The sequence below is a fragment of the Trichoplusia ni genome, chromosome 12 (assembly GCF_003590095.1).
Source record: "Trichoplusia ni isolate ovarian cell line Hi5 chromosome 12, tn1, whole genome shotgun sequence".
Lineage (NCBI taxonomy): Eukaryota > Metazoa > Arthropoda > Insecta > Lepidoptera > Noctuidae > Trichoplusia > Trichoplusia ni.
Window position 1 is genome coordinate 7,804,226 of NC_039489.1, and position 16,792 is coordinate 7,821,017.

Sequence of the window (16,792 nt, forward strand, 5' to 3'; positions counted from 1 at the left end):
ATAAAGACCTCCCCTTCAACACCTACAAATGCTTTCTCTCATACAGTATATTGTGTTATAGGCCAGCTCGCGTAGTTCTGAGGACACCCAGACCCCCGCCCAGCGCCAGGCCGCCGCTAAGCTGGCGCTGCGTAAACAACTCGAGAAGACCTTACTGCAGGTGTGTACCTATTTATTTTAACTATTTTTATTTGTTACTAATTGTTTATGCAAGGTTTTGACTTGTGTGTGTCGAATTTTACCTAATTCTGTTGAATTGCTAATGTTTTGTGAGCATAAAGCAGAGTTATAAATTGAAATTGACAACATCCCTTTCCCGATCTTAGACTATAGAAGGAAAAAATTGTCAATGATTATTACGAACGAGACGGGGCAGTGGTTGTTGACTAATATAAGTGTGAACACTTCTATATAATTTTTGTTTACTTTGTTTTAATATTACTTTCCAAATAAAGGATTGTTATTTGTAATTTTTTGCACCGATCGTCGTAGATCGATCTACACGGGTTAAATATATTCAACTGGCGATATTTTCCTTAACTTTTCTAATACAAGTTGAATACAAAATTGAAACATACTTTAATATCCAATCTAGACCCCGAAAAACTTGGGTTTGGACATTGGATGAAAGACTTCATATATTCAGTGTCTTAAGTCGAGCTATTTAATATTATGTAAATGTGAATAGGAAAATATCGTCACTTCAAGCGTTGTGTGACCCCAGCTGTGTATATCCCGTGTTTGGTTGCACGCGCGTACCATAGTCCGACACTCGTTCCTCTTGCTTCTTTCACATCCATGCATCTTTTCATACATGCGCTCCGGTGCGAGTACTCCGCGTCTGACCTTTTGAAGGACATCACCGACAAGGTTAGTGTAAGTCCTTCGAGGGCCCCCACCCTTTTGTTCGTGTCTATCATTACTTAGTACTACATGAAAACATCGAAACGTTATTCAGTTATGTTATAATTAAGATAATGATCCTAATATTTCGGATAATGAACTTGCATCCAAATCAAAAGATGCATGATTGTAAAAGATAGATACGTTACTTGAGATCGTAGCATGTTGTTTAATGGAACACGATTTTTACTTTGTAGGTGTTTAATCGTTCTGTAGACATTATGAGGCAAATAGTTTTGAAGTCAAACGCATAATGAAATTTTTATAAAAAAATTGTATGACTTGAAAATTCTTGCAAGAAATTTGCTAAGAAGAATTATTAGTCGTAATGCTCCCTAAAACCTACAAATCACGTGCTGCGATTCTTATAGAGCGTTTAATTGTAAAACAATACTAATATGAAACTAAATGTGCTTAAAATAAGGTTTAAATCTGTCCAACACTGGACAAGTGTTCAAGAACATTAATATAATAAGCCCATTCCTCTATAGATCCCTCCGCCAAACCGCCGCCACCAGAAATGAACTTCATCCCGTCTCCGAGCAACACCGACTTCGTGTACCTGGTGGGGCTCGGAGCATGTCGTCGACTACCTCACGAACGAGGATCGGTGAGTTAATGTATCATATCAAAGCTGTTTATTATACTATTTTATGTATAATTTACTTTTATAAGGCATTTGGTCGTGTACGTCGTGATGACGAGGAGAGTAGACAGAATTGCACAATATCTCGCTATTACTTATAGCAATTGTTCGATAATCATATGAAAATAAAATCAATTTTAGGAAAAAATATTTTACGAGGCTGCCAGGCTGTGTGGATTTACCATTGTTTGGAGTTCTTAAATTGATCGTATAATAGGCTAGTTTGCCACTATTTTTATTATTTGATAGAACGGTTCATTACGATTATATCACACCATAAAAAAATATTAAATTATTTGAGCACCTTTCCTAATATATTTTGTATTTAATATAAATATATTTTCGCTATGCAATGTCTATTAATTATCTGTGCCGTGACGTGACTATTCTTGTAAACAATACGCGTGACTATCATAACCTTTTTATCGGAATTAAAAACCAACTATACCGGAGTCACCTCATATATTTCGACTCGCGACCCCGCCTTATGTATAACCCCTATGCAAAGGTGCTAGGCGATTCGATTCGTCATGGATCTATAAAATATAAGCGTGTGGGTTCCTCGCTACATGAGCCTGTGTGTGTGCAGCATGCCCCGTCGTCGGTGCCTGCGCTGTGCGCGCAGTGCGGCTGCGACTTCACGCCGGTGTGGCGCTGGGAGCGCGGCGGGGGCGCGGCCGGCGCGGCGCCTCGACGCCACGTTCGCGCCCGCGCCGCCGCCGCCGCCGCCAGGAGGCTCTGCGAGCTCTGCGTCAGCGGGAACGTCAAGCGAGCGCTCAAGGTAACACACCACCACTTATGTAGTTACGTGTAAAATGTATATCCATTAGAATTATTTGCTTTTGTATCATTACATTACGTTTGTTATTGAAAATTTGTTACTACAACACTCTGAACACGTTTTTGAATGATTTAAGAAAACATTTAAATAAACCTATTTTACCACAAACGTCAGCAAGGCGTAGCGTAGCATTCCTATACTAGGGCTGTGAGTATATGGTATTCTCTCCCTCCAGGCGGAGCACACGGCGCGGCTGAAGACGGCGTTCGTCCGCGCGCTGCAGCAGGAGCAGGAGATCGAGCGGCGCCTGGCCGCGCCCGCCGCGTCGCCGCCGCCGCCGCGCACCACGCCGCGCCCAACCCGCCGCCCGCGCACTCGCACGCGCACCGCCCGCTGCAGGTACAGCTAGCACAGGAGGCCGCGCGCTGTGCAGGACCAGGAGATCTAACCTCACATATTTTCTTTCAGTTTAAACCTCCAGGACAACTCTGCCGTCGAAACTAAGAATACAGTAGTCGACATTTTTCAGATTTTCTTTTATCTCCAGAAATAGCATCCTAGAAAAAAAAAATTCATAAAGAAATCACTCGAATGATTTCCGCCGTATTTGCATTAAAACTGCGTAAAATGCGTTTATCTCGAAATCGGCATTTTACTATTATTGCATTCTAAAGCGCGCTCTACATTCGCGGCACGAAAGGCCGCGAAAGCCGCAAAAAGCGTGTGTAGATGGATTCGCGCGCACGCTTCGCGCCGTTCCCCGTTCATTGCGAGGAACGGCGTGAATTCACAGCAAAAATCGCGCGCGAGTGTAGAGCCCGCTTAATTTAGACGGGTGAATTAGAGTTTGTTGTTGTTCTCACAGATATCGTCGTCTCGCGGCTCGTCCCGCGGCGGCTCGGCGGCGTCCCCGGCGCCCGGCAAGGGCTCCGAGCGCAGTACCGCCGCGCCCCCCGCCCCGCCCGCACCGCCCGCGCCCAGGTACACTCACTGCGCGACACATACAAACATACATAATTCTCGTAACAACATTTTTTTACCTTCCACTGAATCGAAATATTGATTCAATCAGTCCAGAATTTATATAAAGATGCTATTATATGCGTTACAGGACAATGACGTCATCAGAATCGCTTCGCAGTCACCACTCGGATCGCTCGAGAGAAACCAGTGAGGTGCCCGCCAAGAAAGGCAAAGGTAAGTTAATAATAATTCCTATATGAAACTAGCTTTTTACCTAATGGCAGTGGCGTAGCTAGGGGGGGGGGGGCGGACCGCCCCGGGCGCCACTATCAGGAGGGCGGCAAATTATCATGAAAAATTTAGATGTTCCGCGCGCGAAGGAAACATAAACAAACAGGTTTCCTAGTTTGGGCGCCAAGGTGTGAATCCGCCCCGGGCGACGGTGACCCAAGCTACGCCACGGCCTAATGGTCTTACTTACATTATAAACTGTTGTCATGCTTGCGAATAAACTGTACTTCTTGTTTCTAGGGTCATCATCAAGCAGCACCAGTCAAAACAGTAGCAGCAGTAAGCAACATCAGGTAATATATCAATTTTGATCCAGCTTGAAAGATAGGATAGCTCGATATACTTTCTTTTTTATATTTTTGTCTGTATTTTAGTCGACTATACCGCGACGTACGAAGTCCGCGGGCAAAAGCTAGTAATGTTATTTATGTGATCTTCATGTATGTACTCAGCAGCTGGCAGCAGCAGCGGCGGCTCAGATGGCCTTCGAGCAACACAGCGCGGCCGCCATGCAGGCGCTACAACACCAACTGTTGCGAGGTAGTCGTCTCATGTCGCTACATATTGAACTTACACTAATCACATCTTTTATAGACTCGACACGGCCATTTGGGCACAAACTAGGCAGAATTATGGTAACCTTAAATATATTGATGAAACAACATGAATGGGTATGGTAAAATAGTCATTTGTAGTGCCTAGTAATATATTCCTCTTTATTTTTATTTAAAAATACTTTTTAGACGCCTCTTTTCTTAAAGGAACAATTCCTTTAAGAAAAAATAAGGCTAATAAATAATATTTGTCACATCGGTAGTAGAATAAAGGAAAGCAGTAATGTGCATGGCAACTTTGTTTGATTATGTAAACCGAGATTTATTATTGTTATATTCCTATTACACTATTAATTAATTAGTAAAACATTATAACGCTTTAGCTCACGACCTGGACTAGCCGTTAACATGAAAATGTTTATTTTATAAAGCTTTTAGTGCGTTAGTTAAACCCCGCCATATTATTATATTCTGCATATGTAACGGCTGTCCCCCGCAGGCCTGAGCGGCGCGGGCGGCAGTAGCGGCATGTCCCCCGCGGCGGCGGCGGCCGCCATGATGCAGTTCTCTCCGCTCATATACACCTACCAGCTGGCCATGGCGCAGGCCTCCGCGCTAGGTAAGCGTTGTACGTATTACACCAACACCATACCTTATTATACCTTAGCTTATATAGGCTTAGCCCAACACTTACCGAACTTCATAACAGAGGATTAAGTATAACAAATTTACATTTTCACCTATTTCTTAAAGAAATTGTACAGTATTTCAAGTACGTACAGTAGTTTTATGGAAACGGAAATGCGGTGATACAAGTGCTTTTAGTGACGTGAGTTAAATATTTATTTAATTATTAACTCACCAATTTTAGAGAACGAAGAGTACCAACAGAGTTAATTTAATTTATGAAACAATATTATGATTGCTTCAAGTAAATTGAAGCGTTAGTGTTGAGCTAAGCTAAATATTTTATTTTATTTTATAGTTTAGACATTTATTTATACTGTTTATATTTCGTTATGCTGTGTCTAGAAAAAATCCAATGGCGACAGTTTATATTGTGCTTATAGTTTTATACCATGTAATCTCCTTGCCATAAAATTGAGTAAGATTTTTATTTCCCTTTGGATAATAAGAAAGCAGAAGCAGCCAGTGATTTTGCAAATAATGTTTACTATATTTTCATGAATGCCGAAACATTTATATCAATGTCAACCTTGCTTTACTCATCCCAGTAATAAGTGTCGCTTATGTATTTTAATTTCAACAACTCTTTACTGTGAATTTTACTTGCTGATTATTTTTTGTTACTATACTGACACAAACAAAACACAGCGACATTTAATATGTAAGATTACTTAAGTAAAGGGGTAAGAATAATTAAACATGCACAATTGTGTGAAACTGGTCAATACATAACACAGTGTTATTAACACTCGTTTCGCTATCACTTGTCACAAATAGTGATATTGGAGTATATTCCGTTAATGATTAGTTTAATAATAGATCTTTGAAGGCGTTGCTATATATATGTATATAGTTATATATGTTTGTTCTGGTTACGGCTTCTAAAGTATCGCCAATAGTCTAGACAAGCAGTCATGGATTCCGATAAGACAACTTACTGGACACCAGCTTGGCATAACAACATGGATCTAAATATACAGTTCTAACCAATAATAAAGTGTCGAACTAACATAATTGTCGGAGTGGTTATGGCGTAGCGTAGTAGAGCATAGTTCTGCTCATGTGGGTACGTTGCAGCGGGCAAGGGCGGCGGCTCGGCGGGCGGCGGCGCGGCCATGGCCGAGATGCAGCGCGTGGCCGAGGCCCAGCGACAGTACCTGCTCGACATGATCCCCGGACAGCATCCCAGGAACCCCTGGACCAAGAACTAAGGTATCACCACATTATACCCGACATTATTTAATAACAATGAGTCTTATTTCACTTGAAATATGTAGGAAATTGTATCATTCAAAAGCTATTTGTTTTATTGCATAAATACTCTTAAAATTAAACAGAAATAACAGTGTTCCACAGTCACTTACTATGGAACAATGTTACGTAACATAGCGAAGACCATTCGAAGAGTACGAAGACCAATCGAATGGAAGGCCGCCTATTTTATAACTGGTAAATAAATGGAACATCTATTTCAATATAATTTATTTGTTTTCAGTTGTGAGGAGATAACATGAATTTCAAATGACAGTCGTGGCAAGGGCAGTGATTATCGTAACAATAACAGAACGTATTATACAATCATACGTTAAACATTACAAGAGTATTCGGAAAAAGGAGTGACTTTATTAATTGACATTAGCCAAAGCATTAACATGCTGTACGAAGCTAAAATTATTGGATTTTTTAAATTATATATTATTTTAAACATGTGTTCACTTTTGATCGCCACACTTATATTGATTAAACACCATTCATCATTTTAATGTACGTAAGAAAAAAACATACCTAAAATAAATAAAAGTAATTGTTCGGCAAAACAAAGAAACGACAATAAGTCTTTTTGGATATTGTAATGAAATAAATATTCTATGTTATGAACTATTCATATACAAGTCAGTCTTGTTAATTTATCTACGGTCAAAATTCGAAGCAATTTGAAGATTGGACACTTTGGACAGTAGTTATTGTGTAACAATCTCTAATAACAGCCTGTAATATAGGAGAAGATAAATTTGTAGCAGTTCTATCTAATTATATTTGAAAATTCGTGGCGATCAAATGGCTTTTATCTACCTATAAATGTTTGGTCGAAGAACGTTCGCAATGTTTCGCAAACGCTAGATTAACACATTCTTACAGAATTACACGGCGGCGAAGAATGCATTTCTAAGAAATCTATAGAATAATTAGGATAATTAATATTAAGAATAATTTTTCAACGTTTAACAAGTCGATGCACAAGATTTTAAATACGTAAATGGATTAGATTAGGTTATATCAAACTACAGTTTTTGTGCTAACTGAACACTGAGATCTCGATAGTCGGCATTGCTGGGCAAAACGCTAGAAATGTATTAAACTGGCAGGGGTCACAAACCTAAGAATGACTGGGCACAACTCGAACAAAACAGTAATAATTAAAGGAAAATCAACACAAAATATTAAGCTCCAGTAGGTGTCGCTATCTGTTTGACAAACAATATTGATCTGTAAACCCTAAACAGAAGATAAAATAACTTATTGATTAGGTACTCTGTTTGGTTCGCATTAATATCGGGTTGCGCCAACTCATTCGATTGAATGTAATTGAGATTATCATTAGCATTCGCAGTTTTTAATTTAAGCACAATAATGTAAGTGAAAATGATTTGATTCATATTTATACACAATAATATGTTTATTTTAACGCACTTTATATCGGATTCATAATATTTTTATTTTATGTATATTTTTTAATGACACATTTTGTTTTCATTACGTTGTCTGGTATTGAATGTATTGTAATTTTGGCCAGCAATGTCCTTGAAGCTAGCACTCTGAAGGGGAACGGTAAATGTGTGGAATGTCTAGATAATAAGAATGATTCGATCATTTTATATGACGTGTTTTTAAACTAGCCTACAAATAAATGGATATGCTAAGTAATTTATGAAGTTTTATTTTAATTTTGCCTTTAGTAAGTGTAAGAACTTCCGCAGTATGCAAGTCCATAGTATAATATATAGTCTGGTTGGAATTGACCCCTCTATTGTAATGTATAGTTTACTTACAGCTAACATATTGGAAATTTTCGATTACTAGTTATTTTGCCTGTTTGTCGTTAAAACAGTTAAACAGTCATTTTCATTTTTCACACCAACCCAAGCGCCCTTTTCGGCCGTAGGTATAAATATTTAAAATACGCCAAAGTCGGGCTACCGTTCGGTTGAATAATCCGGAACTAATATGGCTTACCTACTAGAAGCTGGAACGACTCTCCAAACCGTCGGTTTTCGAATATACTTATCCCATTATTTGTACTCCAAAGAACGCGTCGACACACGATTAAACTACTCCTCGCACGGGCACCACTAAGTTATCACTAATATTTTTTATGGAGTACTTACTCAAATAGCTTAACGAAAAACACTATTTTTACTTTCTATATAGTCACGAAAACGAATGTACGTAAATATTTTTAATCGGAATGTTACATTATCTAACTACGTGCGCGGGAATAAAAACGCGGCAACAGTGACAAACATGGCGGATTCCTAGATGAAAAAAAGTTAAATGACGCATCGCGCAGGCAAAGGAAAGCCCACGATCGGAATACTCCTCTAAATGGACTTCCTATTAAATTAAATGATTAAACAGAAAATGATTAATTTTTTATATGATAAGCTGGATTGTTTTGTTAAAGGTTTAAATAAAACTAATTATATGGAGGTAAATGTTGATTTATTATCAAACCCTTTATTATATAAAGGTAGCTGCATAAAAATATATAAACTTCTTTGGTTATGTTTTACATGAATGTATTATTCCTTCAGCATAATGGAGCCAGCTAGTGTTTTCTGAAAAGAAAAATAAACATTTTTTTATTTTATAACATAATATCTGCATCTTTTGCTACATAGCATTGTTCATTGACTTGACTAGGTATAGATATAATTATAGTATTATTTTGAAGTGGAAACAAAGAGACACTTACTTTATGCTCCTCCAGGTATTGGAAGTCTGTTTCGGCGTTGAGAACCTGGATTGCGTCCATGATGAGCGTCGTGGTGGTCTTCATGTTCTTAGCGAACATCGCCATCACCTCGCCGACCGATACCTGAGAACGAGACGTTTTACAAAACATTGACAAATACAAAGGCTAAAAAATATTTATTTTGCGTTATCCTGAGAAATAAAACAAGGATTCAGTAATAAAATTGAAAGCTACAATTTTTTTTTTTTAGATTCTGCTTTTTTTATTTTTTATGCGAAATTAAGGGCATGACGAGCTACTAGGTAGGTACGTTATTTTGGAATGTGTCTGTATCCCACCAACTACATATTTAAAAATGGTATGAGCCTCCTATATACATTTTGTCACTTACAGACTCCTCATTCTGCCGCCAGCAGTCGTAGTCAGTAACCAGAGCCACGGCGGCATAACTCAAACCGGCTTCCTTGGCTAACACCACCTAGAAAAAAAAAAGTTACAAGTCAAACTTCCAAATAGTTTCTCACCTGTTATACCCGGCCTTGGCCTATGATGATTAATATAATATAAAATCTGTTGAAAATGTGTACCTCTGGCACTGTCGTCATGTTGACCAAGTGTCCGCCCCACTGACGATGCATGAGGCTCTCTGCTCGAGACGAAAATCTGAATAAGAGAAACAGTTAGATGCTAAGCAGACAGTCACTTTTGAGTTCTTTGTTTTTTTCTGAACTACGGCGATACAAAGTGAGTCACGGGGTGTTCAACGTTCTAGTCTACGTCTTTCTCAAATCTTTTTAATCCAGCTCCAACAACTTCAATCTAATAAATGATCCTATTGGAATCTAATCGTAATGTTTCTTTTAGAAGTAAGATAAGTGTACTAGTAAAACACTACTAATTAAAGTATGATGGCACTTATACTCATCAACGGTATTCCAATGCGTTAAACAATAGCCAATAGGCACTGCCATAATTTTCAAGCTTTTGTCTTATATAATAGAATTGGTAGGTAAATTACTTTACCTAGGTCCTTGTATAACAACAGCAGTCCCTGTCTCATGGAACCTGCATGCTCTCGCTCTCGCGGCGGTGATCATGGCTTGTCTGGCGCGCTCGCAGAAGGCGGGCTTCATGGGCAAGTGGCACACACCGCGAGGCCCGCCCTCCGTGTTGTTGTAGAACGTGCATGGTCGGCCCCATGTACTGGTATACAGGGAAAGGATTTTAATTAAAGATGGTATAATGAGATGAGAATGATAGTTGTTGGTGTTTTGGCTCTTAGTAATTTCATTTAAATTGGGCGCTTGTCAGTTTTAGCAGTAGTTATTTCCGTAAACACGGAAAAATGCGGATTACTTATGTGTTACCTACTCAATAGTACATAGTGCAAAGGTACAACGACTGCGACACTGTATAGGTGATTATTTATAGATGGGCATTTCTTTAAAAGATATGTTCTACAGGACAAAAGACGAAACGATTTTAAATAACATAGATAATTTTGGAGTATCTTTAGAATTTAGTTTAGTTTAGAATTTAAGCAAGGTTATTCTAGTACTTGGTTTTATCATTTACTTTCACAAATTCCTTACCGATCAATGAAGTCATCCAATATGACAAGTTCTCCTGGCTTGTAGTCCTCCACCAGCGAGCCGGTGGCTGTGGTGGCCAGGATGTGGGTGCAGCCGGCTTCCTTCAACGCCCAGATATTGGCGCGGTAGTTTATATCGCTGCAAAAATTAAATGCAAACCAAAACTTATTTATTTACCAACAATCTGCCTACATATTGTATGTCCAATGTTCGATATTATGTATGTAGCGTGTAGGAACTCATACCTACCTATTTCAATTAAAGTATTACTTAAGAATAGGAAATTTTAGATGTAGGTCAACCTACGTGAGTCTAGTTTGCTTAACGAGAAATTTTATCTTCATCTGCTTTAGATAGTAGGTAAGGTAAACCGCAGTTATCAGTGTAATCTGGTCAACAGAGATTGCTAAGATAATTACCCACGTGAGTAACATTTACATAATTCTGCGACTTTAAAATCCCTGTAATGAAATCTTTGTGATCGACACTGCAAGTAGTATGCTTTTCTTGGGCAAATTATGAATGTATAGAATTAAATACATTACCGAGAATCATACACACATGGGTACCTACTGAAACGATATAACGTCTCGAGCAGATTTTACACTAATCCCATGAGAGAGTGTGTATAATTGTAACCTCTTTACGCTCAAGTGGCTAAACCGGTTTCGTTAAAAAATTGTATGGACTTCGTTAAAGATATACGATGAAATTATCTCACAAAGAAATCATGAGTTTCGTTGTTTAGTAAATACCTACTCAGAACGTTTTGAATATTATCTCGAAGTTCAACCTATCATATAAACTCACCTCGGCTGCAATTGATGTTTCCTGCCGTGCCTCGACAAGAACACACAGGGGACTCCCTTAGTGACCCCCTCCACCAACACATCGGACGGCTTGCCGAACGGTGTCGTCACTTCCTTCTCTACTTGGTTTTCGAATAGCGAGGGGTCTTCAAAGCCCGAACCGCCGATAATGCCCACCTATATTATAGTTTGAACATTATGACTTTTTTATGCAGACTTTCGTTGAACTGTTGGCTAATGGTGCATAAAAATCTATATCGACGGAGGACTTATGTAATTATACTAGATATAAATTTTCATTCTCGTTTCAAATATATGTATATTTTGGGTTTTAATAGTTTTTTTTTTTGGTGAAATGAAACCTTTTAAATCATCCTTCAGCAAATAGGATAGACACTCTCACTTAAGCCAGCTGGAGTCGATTTTTGTTCAGTAAATTCTATAAAGTTACAGCTAATAAAATACAGACTTTTTTAGTCTTAAAAGCATCAATCAATAAATTGGCACTGCTATCAATCAAGACAACATCTTCCAATTGAAATAAATTTAAGCCAATTGCTTTGTAGTTGGTCCAGACTGTCAAAGCAATTGTGAAAAAGACTGAACATTTTTAACTATAAGTTTCTATATATTATTTTTCCGTTCTGTTTCTTTAAAAACTTATGCAAGTACAGGTCTAGTAACCTGCAGTATTGGAATAATAGACTCATGTATTAATAATAATAATTTATTTTTATACAACATAATCAAATCTACAACAATTTGCTATACAACTGAAACACATAAATGCAACATTGGAAACCCCAGATCATACTATTTGCCATCTAAGCCTTGCTGGAATTTGATTTCTTTTGTAGTTTCATGTGCCTTTTGTAGAGTTTGTGCAATTTCAAAGTACCGCTTCGATTCCTCTGGGTTCTTTTCAACACCATCACCTCTTTTATACATCATACTGACATTGGCACATGCAAACATATTTCCTAGTTCACAAGCTCTTTTCGCAAAATGAAATGCTTGCTTCATATCTGATTTAATAAGGTATTCAATGTCTTTGTTCTTCTCTGGTCTGTGTGGGTTGAAGTCTGCTACGTTTTTAGGTACACCGGTGAGGTACATTCCAGAGAGGTAGTGACAAGCCATCGGGTCATTTTGATCGCAACTTAATTTGAGGTAGTTGTAACCTGAAAATAAATGTAACGTAAGCATTATATTACACAAATTGAATAATTGTTCATTTTATAATTAAATGAAATGGAACCCTGATAAGAATGTTATTTAAACTTAATGTTGACTTTAATTATTGAATTTTATTGCCTGCTACAATAGACAGCTATGCCCAACAAAATGTTATGAAATCAATTTAAATTATTATTATTTATTTATAACTATTGTAAGCTAAGCTGAATTATTTAATTAATGAAAACTGATGCTGATAATGATTAAACAATATCAATTCAAGTCAAGACTTAGGAACACCAGAATGTATGAAGCATTTGAACCAAGGCAATGAGCAATTACACAATATTGAGCAATAAGTAATTCATGATTATACCTTTAGGCACATCTCTTTGTATATTAACGCCGGGCCCAGTGGCAGTGAGCAGCATGCCAGCATGCAAGCACGCCCCCGGCTCGTTGTATTCACATCCCTTCTCGAAGTATTTCAAAGCTTCGGCGGTATCACCTTTATCCCTCCCGCGCCCTATCATCGTGTAATTCCCGATCTTCAGACATGACTTCCCGAATTTGTAATCTAAACAGTTGCTTTTGTACACTTTCCCCGCTTTTTCGTAATCTTTCTTTATTGACTCCAAGTAATCGCCCAAAAGGTGGCATACTTCCGGCTTTTTCTCTTTGTAACAACCAAAGCGGTATTCAATACCGAGGTTTTCTATGTACTCCTTCACGTCTTCTTCTTGTTTTAAGTCATAAGCCATCGTAATTTTGTAACAAGTAAAAAAATCGGCCAAGTGAGGTTAGATAACAATTTAGGAAATGTCAAAGTCAAACTGATTACAGGAGTTTATCAATTTATAAACAATCTCGTTACCGTACTTTTAATTTTAAGAATGGGATTTAAATGTTGAATACTGATTATTTAATGTTAATTAAAATTTCTCATTTATAGGAATTTACCTTATATGTAATATTCTATACAATCAATCAATAATAAAATGGATCTCGTGTTTACCTTTATTCTACAGGAATCACCCATTATTGTAATTACTCTTCAAAACCACCGTCTGTACACTACTTTTAACTATATCAGTGCTTGGTATCAAATAAGGCGCCGACTTGCAACGTGAATCGTCAAACTAAAGTGTTGATAACAGTTTATTAGTTTCCGCAATTTTATTTAACTTCTTCAATTATTTAAACAACCACAGTTAAAATATCTACTTTGGACGTAGATTAAATATTTTTATACTTTGCTCATTAATTATAACAGTTTGTAATTTTGTCAAAAATAGAAATCATCGTTACCTAAAATACTAAAAGCCTTTCAATTAGTTTCGTTAAAGTAATAAACACTCGAAACCACGCAGAGGGAATATTAAATTTAAAGAAATGTCAGATTGGAACAGCTGATGACTTGGTTAACCCTAACATTCTACGACTGGGATATTTCTAACAAGAAAACACGAAATTTTAATCTACTAATAACTAAAGTCAATAACATCACGAAACGAAAAGTAACTGAGTAAAATCAACTGGAAAAAATATATGGTAGAGAATACATCCCTTTTTCTAGTTCCTATCCGTGACAATAAGTTGTCGTTGTGTAACCTTTATGTTCATGTCGTGTTCTGTTTGAGCGAAATATAAAAAGGAAAATATTTAGACAATTTAATTTATGAAAATTCAAAAAGTTAGACGGTTCCAATCCCGCGCTCCAAAATTACTTGCTTTATTAAAGCAGCGAAAGGGTTAAGAAAAAAATCGTAAAATGTCAAAAAGTTATCTTTTGAGTGTCAGTGCGTTGATGGCCTAGGGTTATTTAGGTTCAATATTTTGCGAGTGCCGCCTCTTAAACGCGATAAAACATTGAACCAAGTCTGCAGGATGTCGGAAAGTGAAGATTTATTTACAACTCGCATGCGAAGAGCTACGAGAAAAATACATAACTTAAGTGACGCTCTTGTTAATGCAAAATTCGCTATCTGTAAGTTTAAAGATATATTTTTTAGATTGTGTATTATTTATCTTTAATAAGGGTTGTGTAAGACTCTAAATATTATTTTCCATTATTATATTTGTTAAAATATTGTGGTATTTTTGTTAAGTCATTGTCTACGCAGTGCTTTATCGAGCCGGTAAATAACAATGTGAACAAAGACTTTCAAGTAATATGCCAAATGATTTACTTACCTATAATAAAATCCGAGTTAAACCCTGCCTTTGGATATAAAAGCTGCATTGCAATATTATACTCAGAGTTTTTTTTTAAACAAACCTTTTCTTTCTTAATATGGGTATACAATATTAATGTGAAACTTAAAAATGTAGTGCCCAAATAGTGCCTTCATATCTTCAGGCCTGCAAGAAGTAATAATTATTTTTTATTGCTTAAACTATCCAGTCCATTACAATAATCAGATCAGTAGTGTGTAAATCTCTGAGATCTACAAAATGTCCTTCCTTACTGTATTTTTGTGCCTAATAGACAGCTGTGTTGTTTTAATATTGTACCTTAATATTCCAGCATTACGAAATGAAGAAGTCTGGGGTGGAGGACTGTTCATTTTCTACCACATATTTGGTTACCTGGAAGATGCTAAAGAAAGGCTGAAGATGCCTGATTTTGACAAAATGTTTGTTAACAAGGCTCTTTACAGGTATGTACTGGTATTCTATGCCATAGCATACTTTGTATAATATGTATGGATAAATAGGTTGAAAGTGAGCTGGGGTGGAGAGAGTTGAATTTGGTAAAAAGATCACTAACTTTGGTCTTGACAGTGTGTTCACTTTACATAAGAAAAGCTTACCCATACACTATTGAACAGTGCAGAGTTGTCATAATTTTTTAATTTATAGCGACTTACATTTAAAATTTTACTCTGCATTATGATATAAATTCCTTTCAACCAAGTATTCTTCATTATTATAATCCAATGACTTCCATCTTATAAATAAGGTTTTATTTATATTATAACTAATGCATTGAAAAATGTGATGTAGGCTGTCTTTGTTTTAACTTTGCCTCTTATTTGTCTATTTTCTATTTTGTAAGTAATTTTCTGTGCACAGAAAGAAAGCTTTCGAAGAAGACTTGGAACATTACTTAGGGTCGGAATGGCGGTCAATACCAAAGGCACCAGCTCTAGAGAACTATCTTGAACACTTACAAGAGCTGGAGAAGACCAACCCTCAACTCCTGCTGGCATATGTGTACCATCTGTATTTGGGTTTGCTCAGTGGAGGACAGATATTGGCTAAGAAGCGAAGGATGTTTGGTGATGGTAACTATTACATGAGAAATTATTACGCAACCAGATAAAGATCATGCAAGATTTTATGTTAAAGTATTTCTTCTGTCTACTAGAATCAGATTATGAAGTTCCTTGAGAAAGTGCTGATTCCCAAAAAAAAAATTGTTGTGAGTCGTCCAATCAATATTTATAATCTGGAATTTATGTATTTTTGGTGCTTACTTGTCTCTCATTGCAAAGGATGTTGTATAACTAAGAACTGCATCACAATTTGAATTGTTTTTAGAGATCTATTTTTTTTATTCTAGGTTCCGTAAAACCCTACACAGACAAAGTGACAGACTTCACTGGCACAGACATAGGTCAACTGAAAAAGGACTTCAGACAGGCTACAAACGAAATAGCCGACAAAATGACGGAAGAAGAGAAAAACGCTTTTATTGAAGAGAGCAATCAAGTGTTTGTTTTAAACAATTCAATAGTCAACTCTGTCGGGGGTCAAGATAAAGTGTTTTATAACTTAATGTACAAAGGTTTTGCTATTGTTCTTATTGGTACAGGCATTGTGCTTGCATACCTAATGCATAAGTAGTACACAAATTATAATCAGTGTTGGTCACTCTTTTGGCAAGTCTGTCAAAATTTAAAAACTCGCCAACAACAGTGATGTCGATTGTAAATGAAAATAACTTTATAGGATGACTAGTTCCTTATATATTCTGTTAGATTCTAAATTGTCTTAAAAATCTAGTGTTCCCTTTTTCTGTTTGAAACTGAAAAGTTTAAAATTTTTACTCAAAGACATGTTTTTGTAGTTTTAAATCTTATTTATGATGCTAAGATAGTAAATAATAAAGAGTTTTTATTACAAACCTGTTTTATTAATTATGTATCTACTCTACACATGGAGCTAAATTAGCGATAGTGGTTGTTGACTGCAAGGCAAGGTGGTTTAAGTTGGCGGTAAGAGGAAATGCATAAAAAAAGATATTGATTTACAAAAATATTTTATTACTACAATATTTTGTTCAATGTCATTCTTATAAATATTTACACAATTACGCTCTAAATCTACAATTTATATTGTAGTTAAAACAAACACTCAGTTTCCAATAAATTGTATTGTACACGTTTTCAAATATATTTTTAATGTTTAGCTA

The 16,792-nt window shown here is 36.7% G+C and overlaps 4 protein-coding genes across 4 annotated transcripts in view; 2 read left to right on the forward strand and 2 right to left on the reverse strand.

Annotated features, from left to right (window-relative positions):
• The window catches only part of LOC113499588 (transcriptional repressor p66-alpha-like), a 7,100-nt gene extending 1,064 nt beyond the window's left edge, over window positions 1-6,036 (forward strand). Inside the window, exons 2-12 of the mRNA XM_026880099.1 lie at window positions 62-164; window positions 1,395-1,513; window positions 2,139-2,330; window positions 2,566-2,658; window positions 2,691-2,729; window positions 3,196-3,311; window positions 3,442-3,527; window positions 3,825-3,877; window positions 4,037-4,127; window positions 4,638-4,766; window positions 5,903-6,036. Coding sequence (XP_026735900.1) covers window positions 62-164; window positions 1,395-1,513; window positions 2,139-2,330; window positions 2,566-2,658; window positions 2,691-2,729; window positions 3,196-3,311; window positions 3,442-3,527; window positions 3,825-3,877; window positions 4,037-4,127; window positions 4,638-4,766; window positions 5,903-6,036 — 1,155 coding nt within the window. The remainder of the gene's footprint in view (window positions 1-61; window positions 165-1,394; window positions 1,514-2,138; window positions 2,331-2,565; window positions 2,659-2,690; window positions 2,730-3,195; window positions 3,312-3,441; window positions 3,528-3,824; window positions 3,878-4,036; window positions 4,128-4,637; window positions 4,767-5,902) is intronic.
• A 2,492-nt stretch (window positions 6,037-8,528) lies between these two features.
• LOC113499273 (S-methyl-5'-thioadenosine phosphorylase-like) lies at window positions 8,529-13,607 on the reverse strand. The gene is made up of 8 exons (XM_026879686.1): window positions 13,391-13,607; window positions 11,201-11,376; window positions 10,391-10,528; window positions 9,822-10,001; window positions 9,386-9,461; window positions 9,190-9,276; window positions 8,799-8,921; window positions 8,529-8,661 (listed from the first exon to the last, which is right to left on the reverse strand). Exons 1-8 carry the CDS (start codon window positions 13,412-13,414, stop codon window positions 8,626-8,628), a joined length of 840 nt encoding a protein of 279 aa, XP_026735487.1. The 5' UTR covers window positions 13,415-13,607; the 3' UTR covers window positions 8,529-8,625.
• LOC113499274 (cytochrome c oxidase assembly factor 7 homolog) lies at window positions 11,911-13,245 on the reverse strand. The gene is made up of 2 exons (XM_026879687.1): window positions 12,752-13,245; window positions 11,911-12,380 (listed from the first exon to the last, which is right to left on the reverse strand). The coding sequence occupies exons 1-2, from the start codon at window positions 13,134-13,136 to the stop codon at window positions 12,013-12,015; spliced, it is 753 nt and encodes a 250-aa protein (XP_026735488.1). The 5' UTR covers window positions 13,137-13,245; the 3' UTR covers window positions 11,911-12,012.
• A 229-nt stretch (window positions 13,608-13,836) lies between the features above and the next one.
• Window positions 13,837-16,432, forward strand: LOC113499275 (heme oxygenase 1). The gene is made up of 4 exons (XM_026879688.1): window positions 13,837-14,362; window positions 14,903-15,035; window positions 15,451-15,662; window positions 15,941-16,432. Exons 1-4 carry the CDS (start codon window positions 14,263-14,265, stop codon window positions 16,222-16,224), a joined length of 729 nt encoding a protein of 242 aa, XP_026735489.1. The 5' UTR covers window positions 13,837-14,262; the 3' UTR covers window positions 16,225-16,432.
• The last annotated feature ends 360 nt before the right edge of the window (window positions 16,433-16,792 follow it).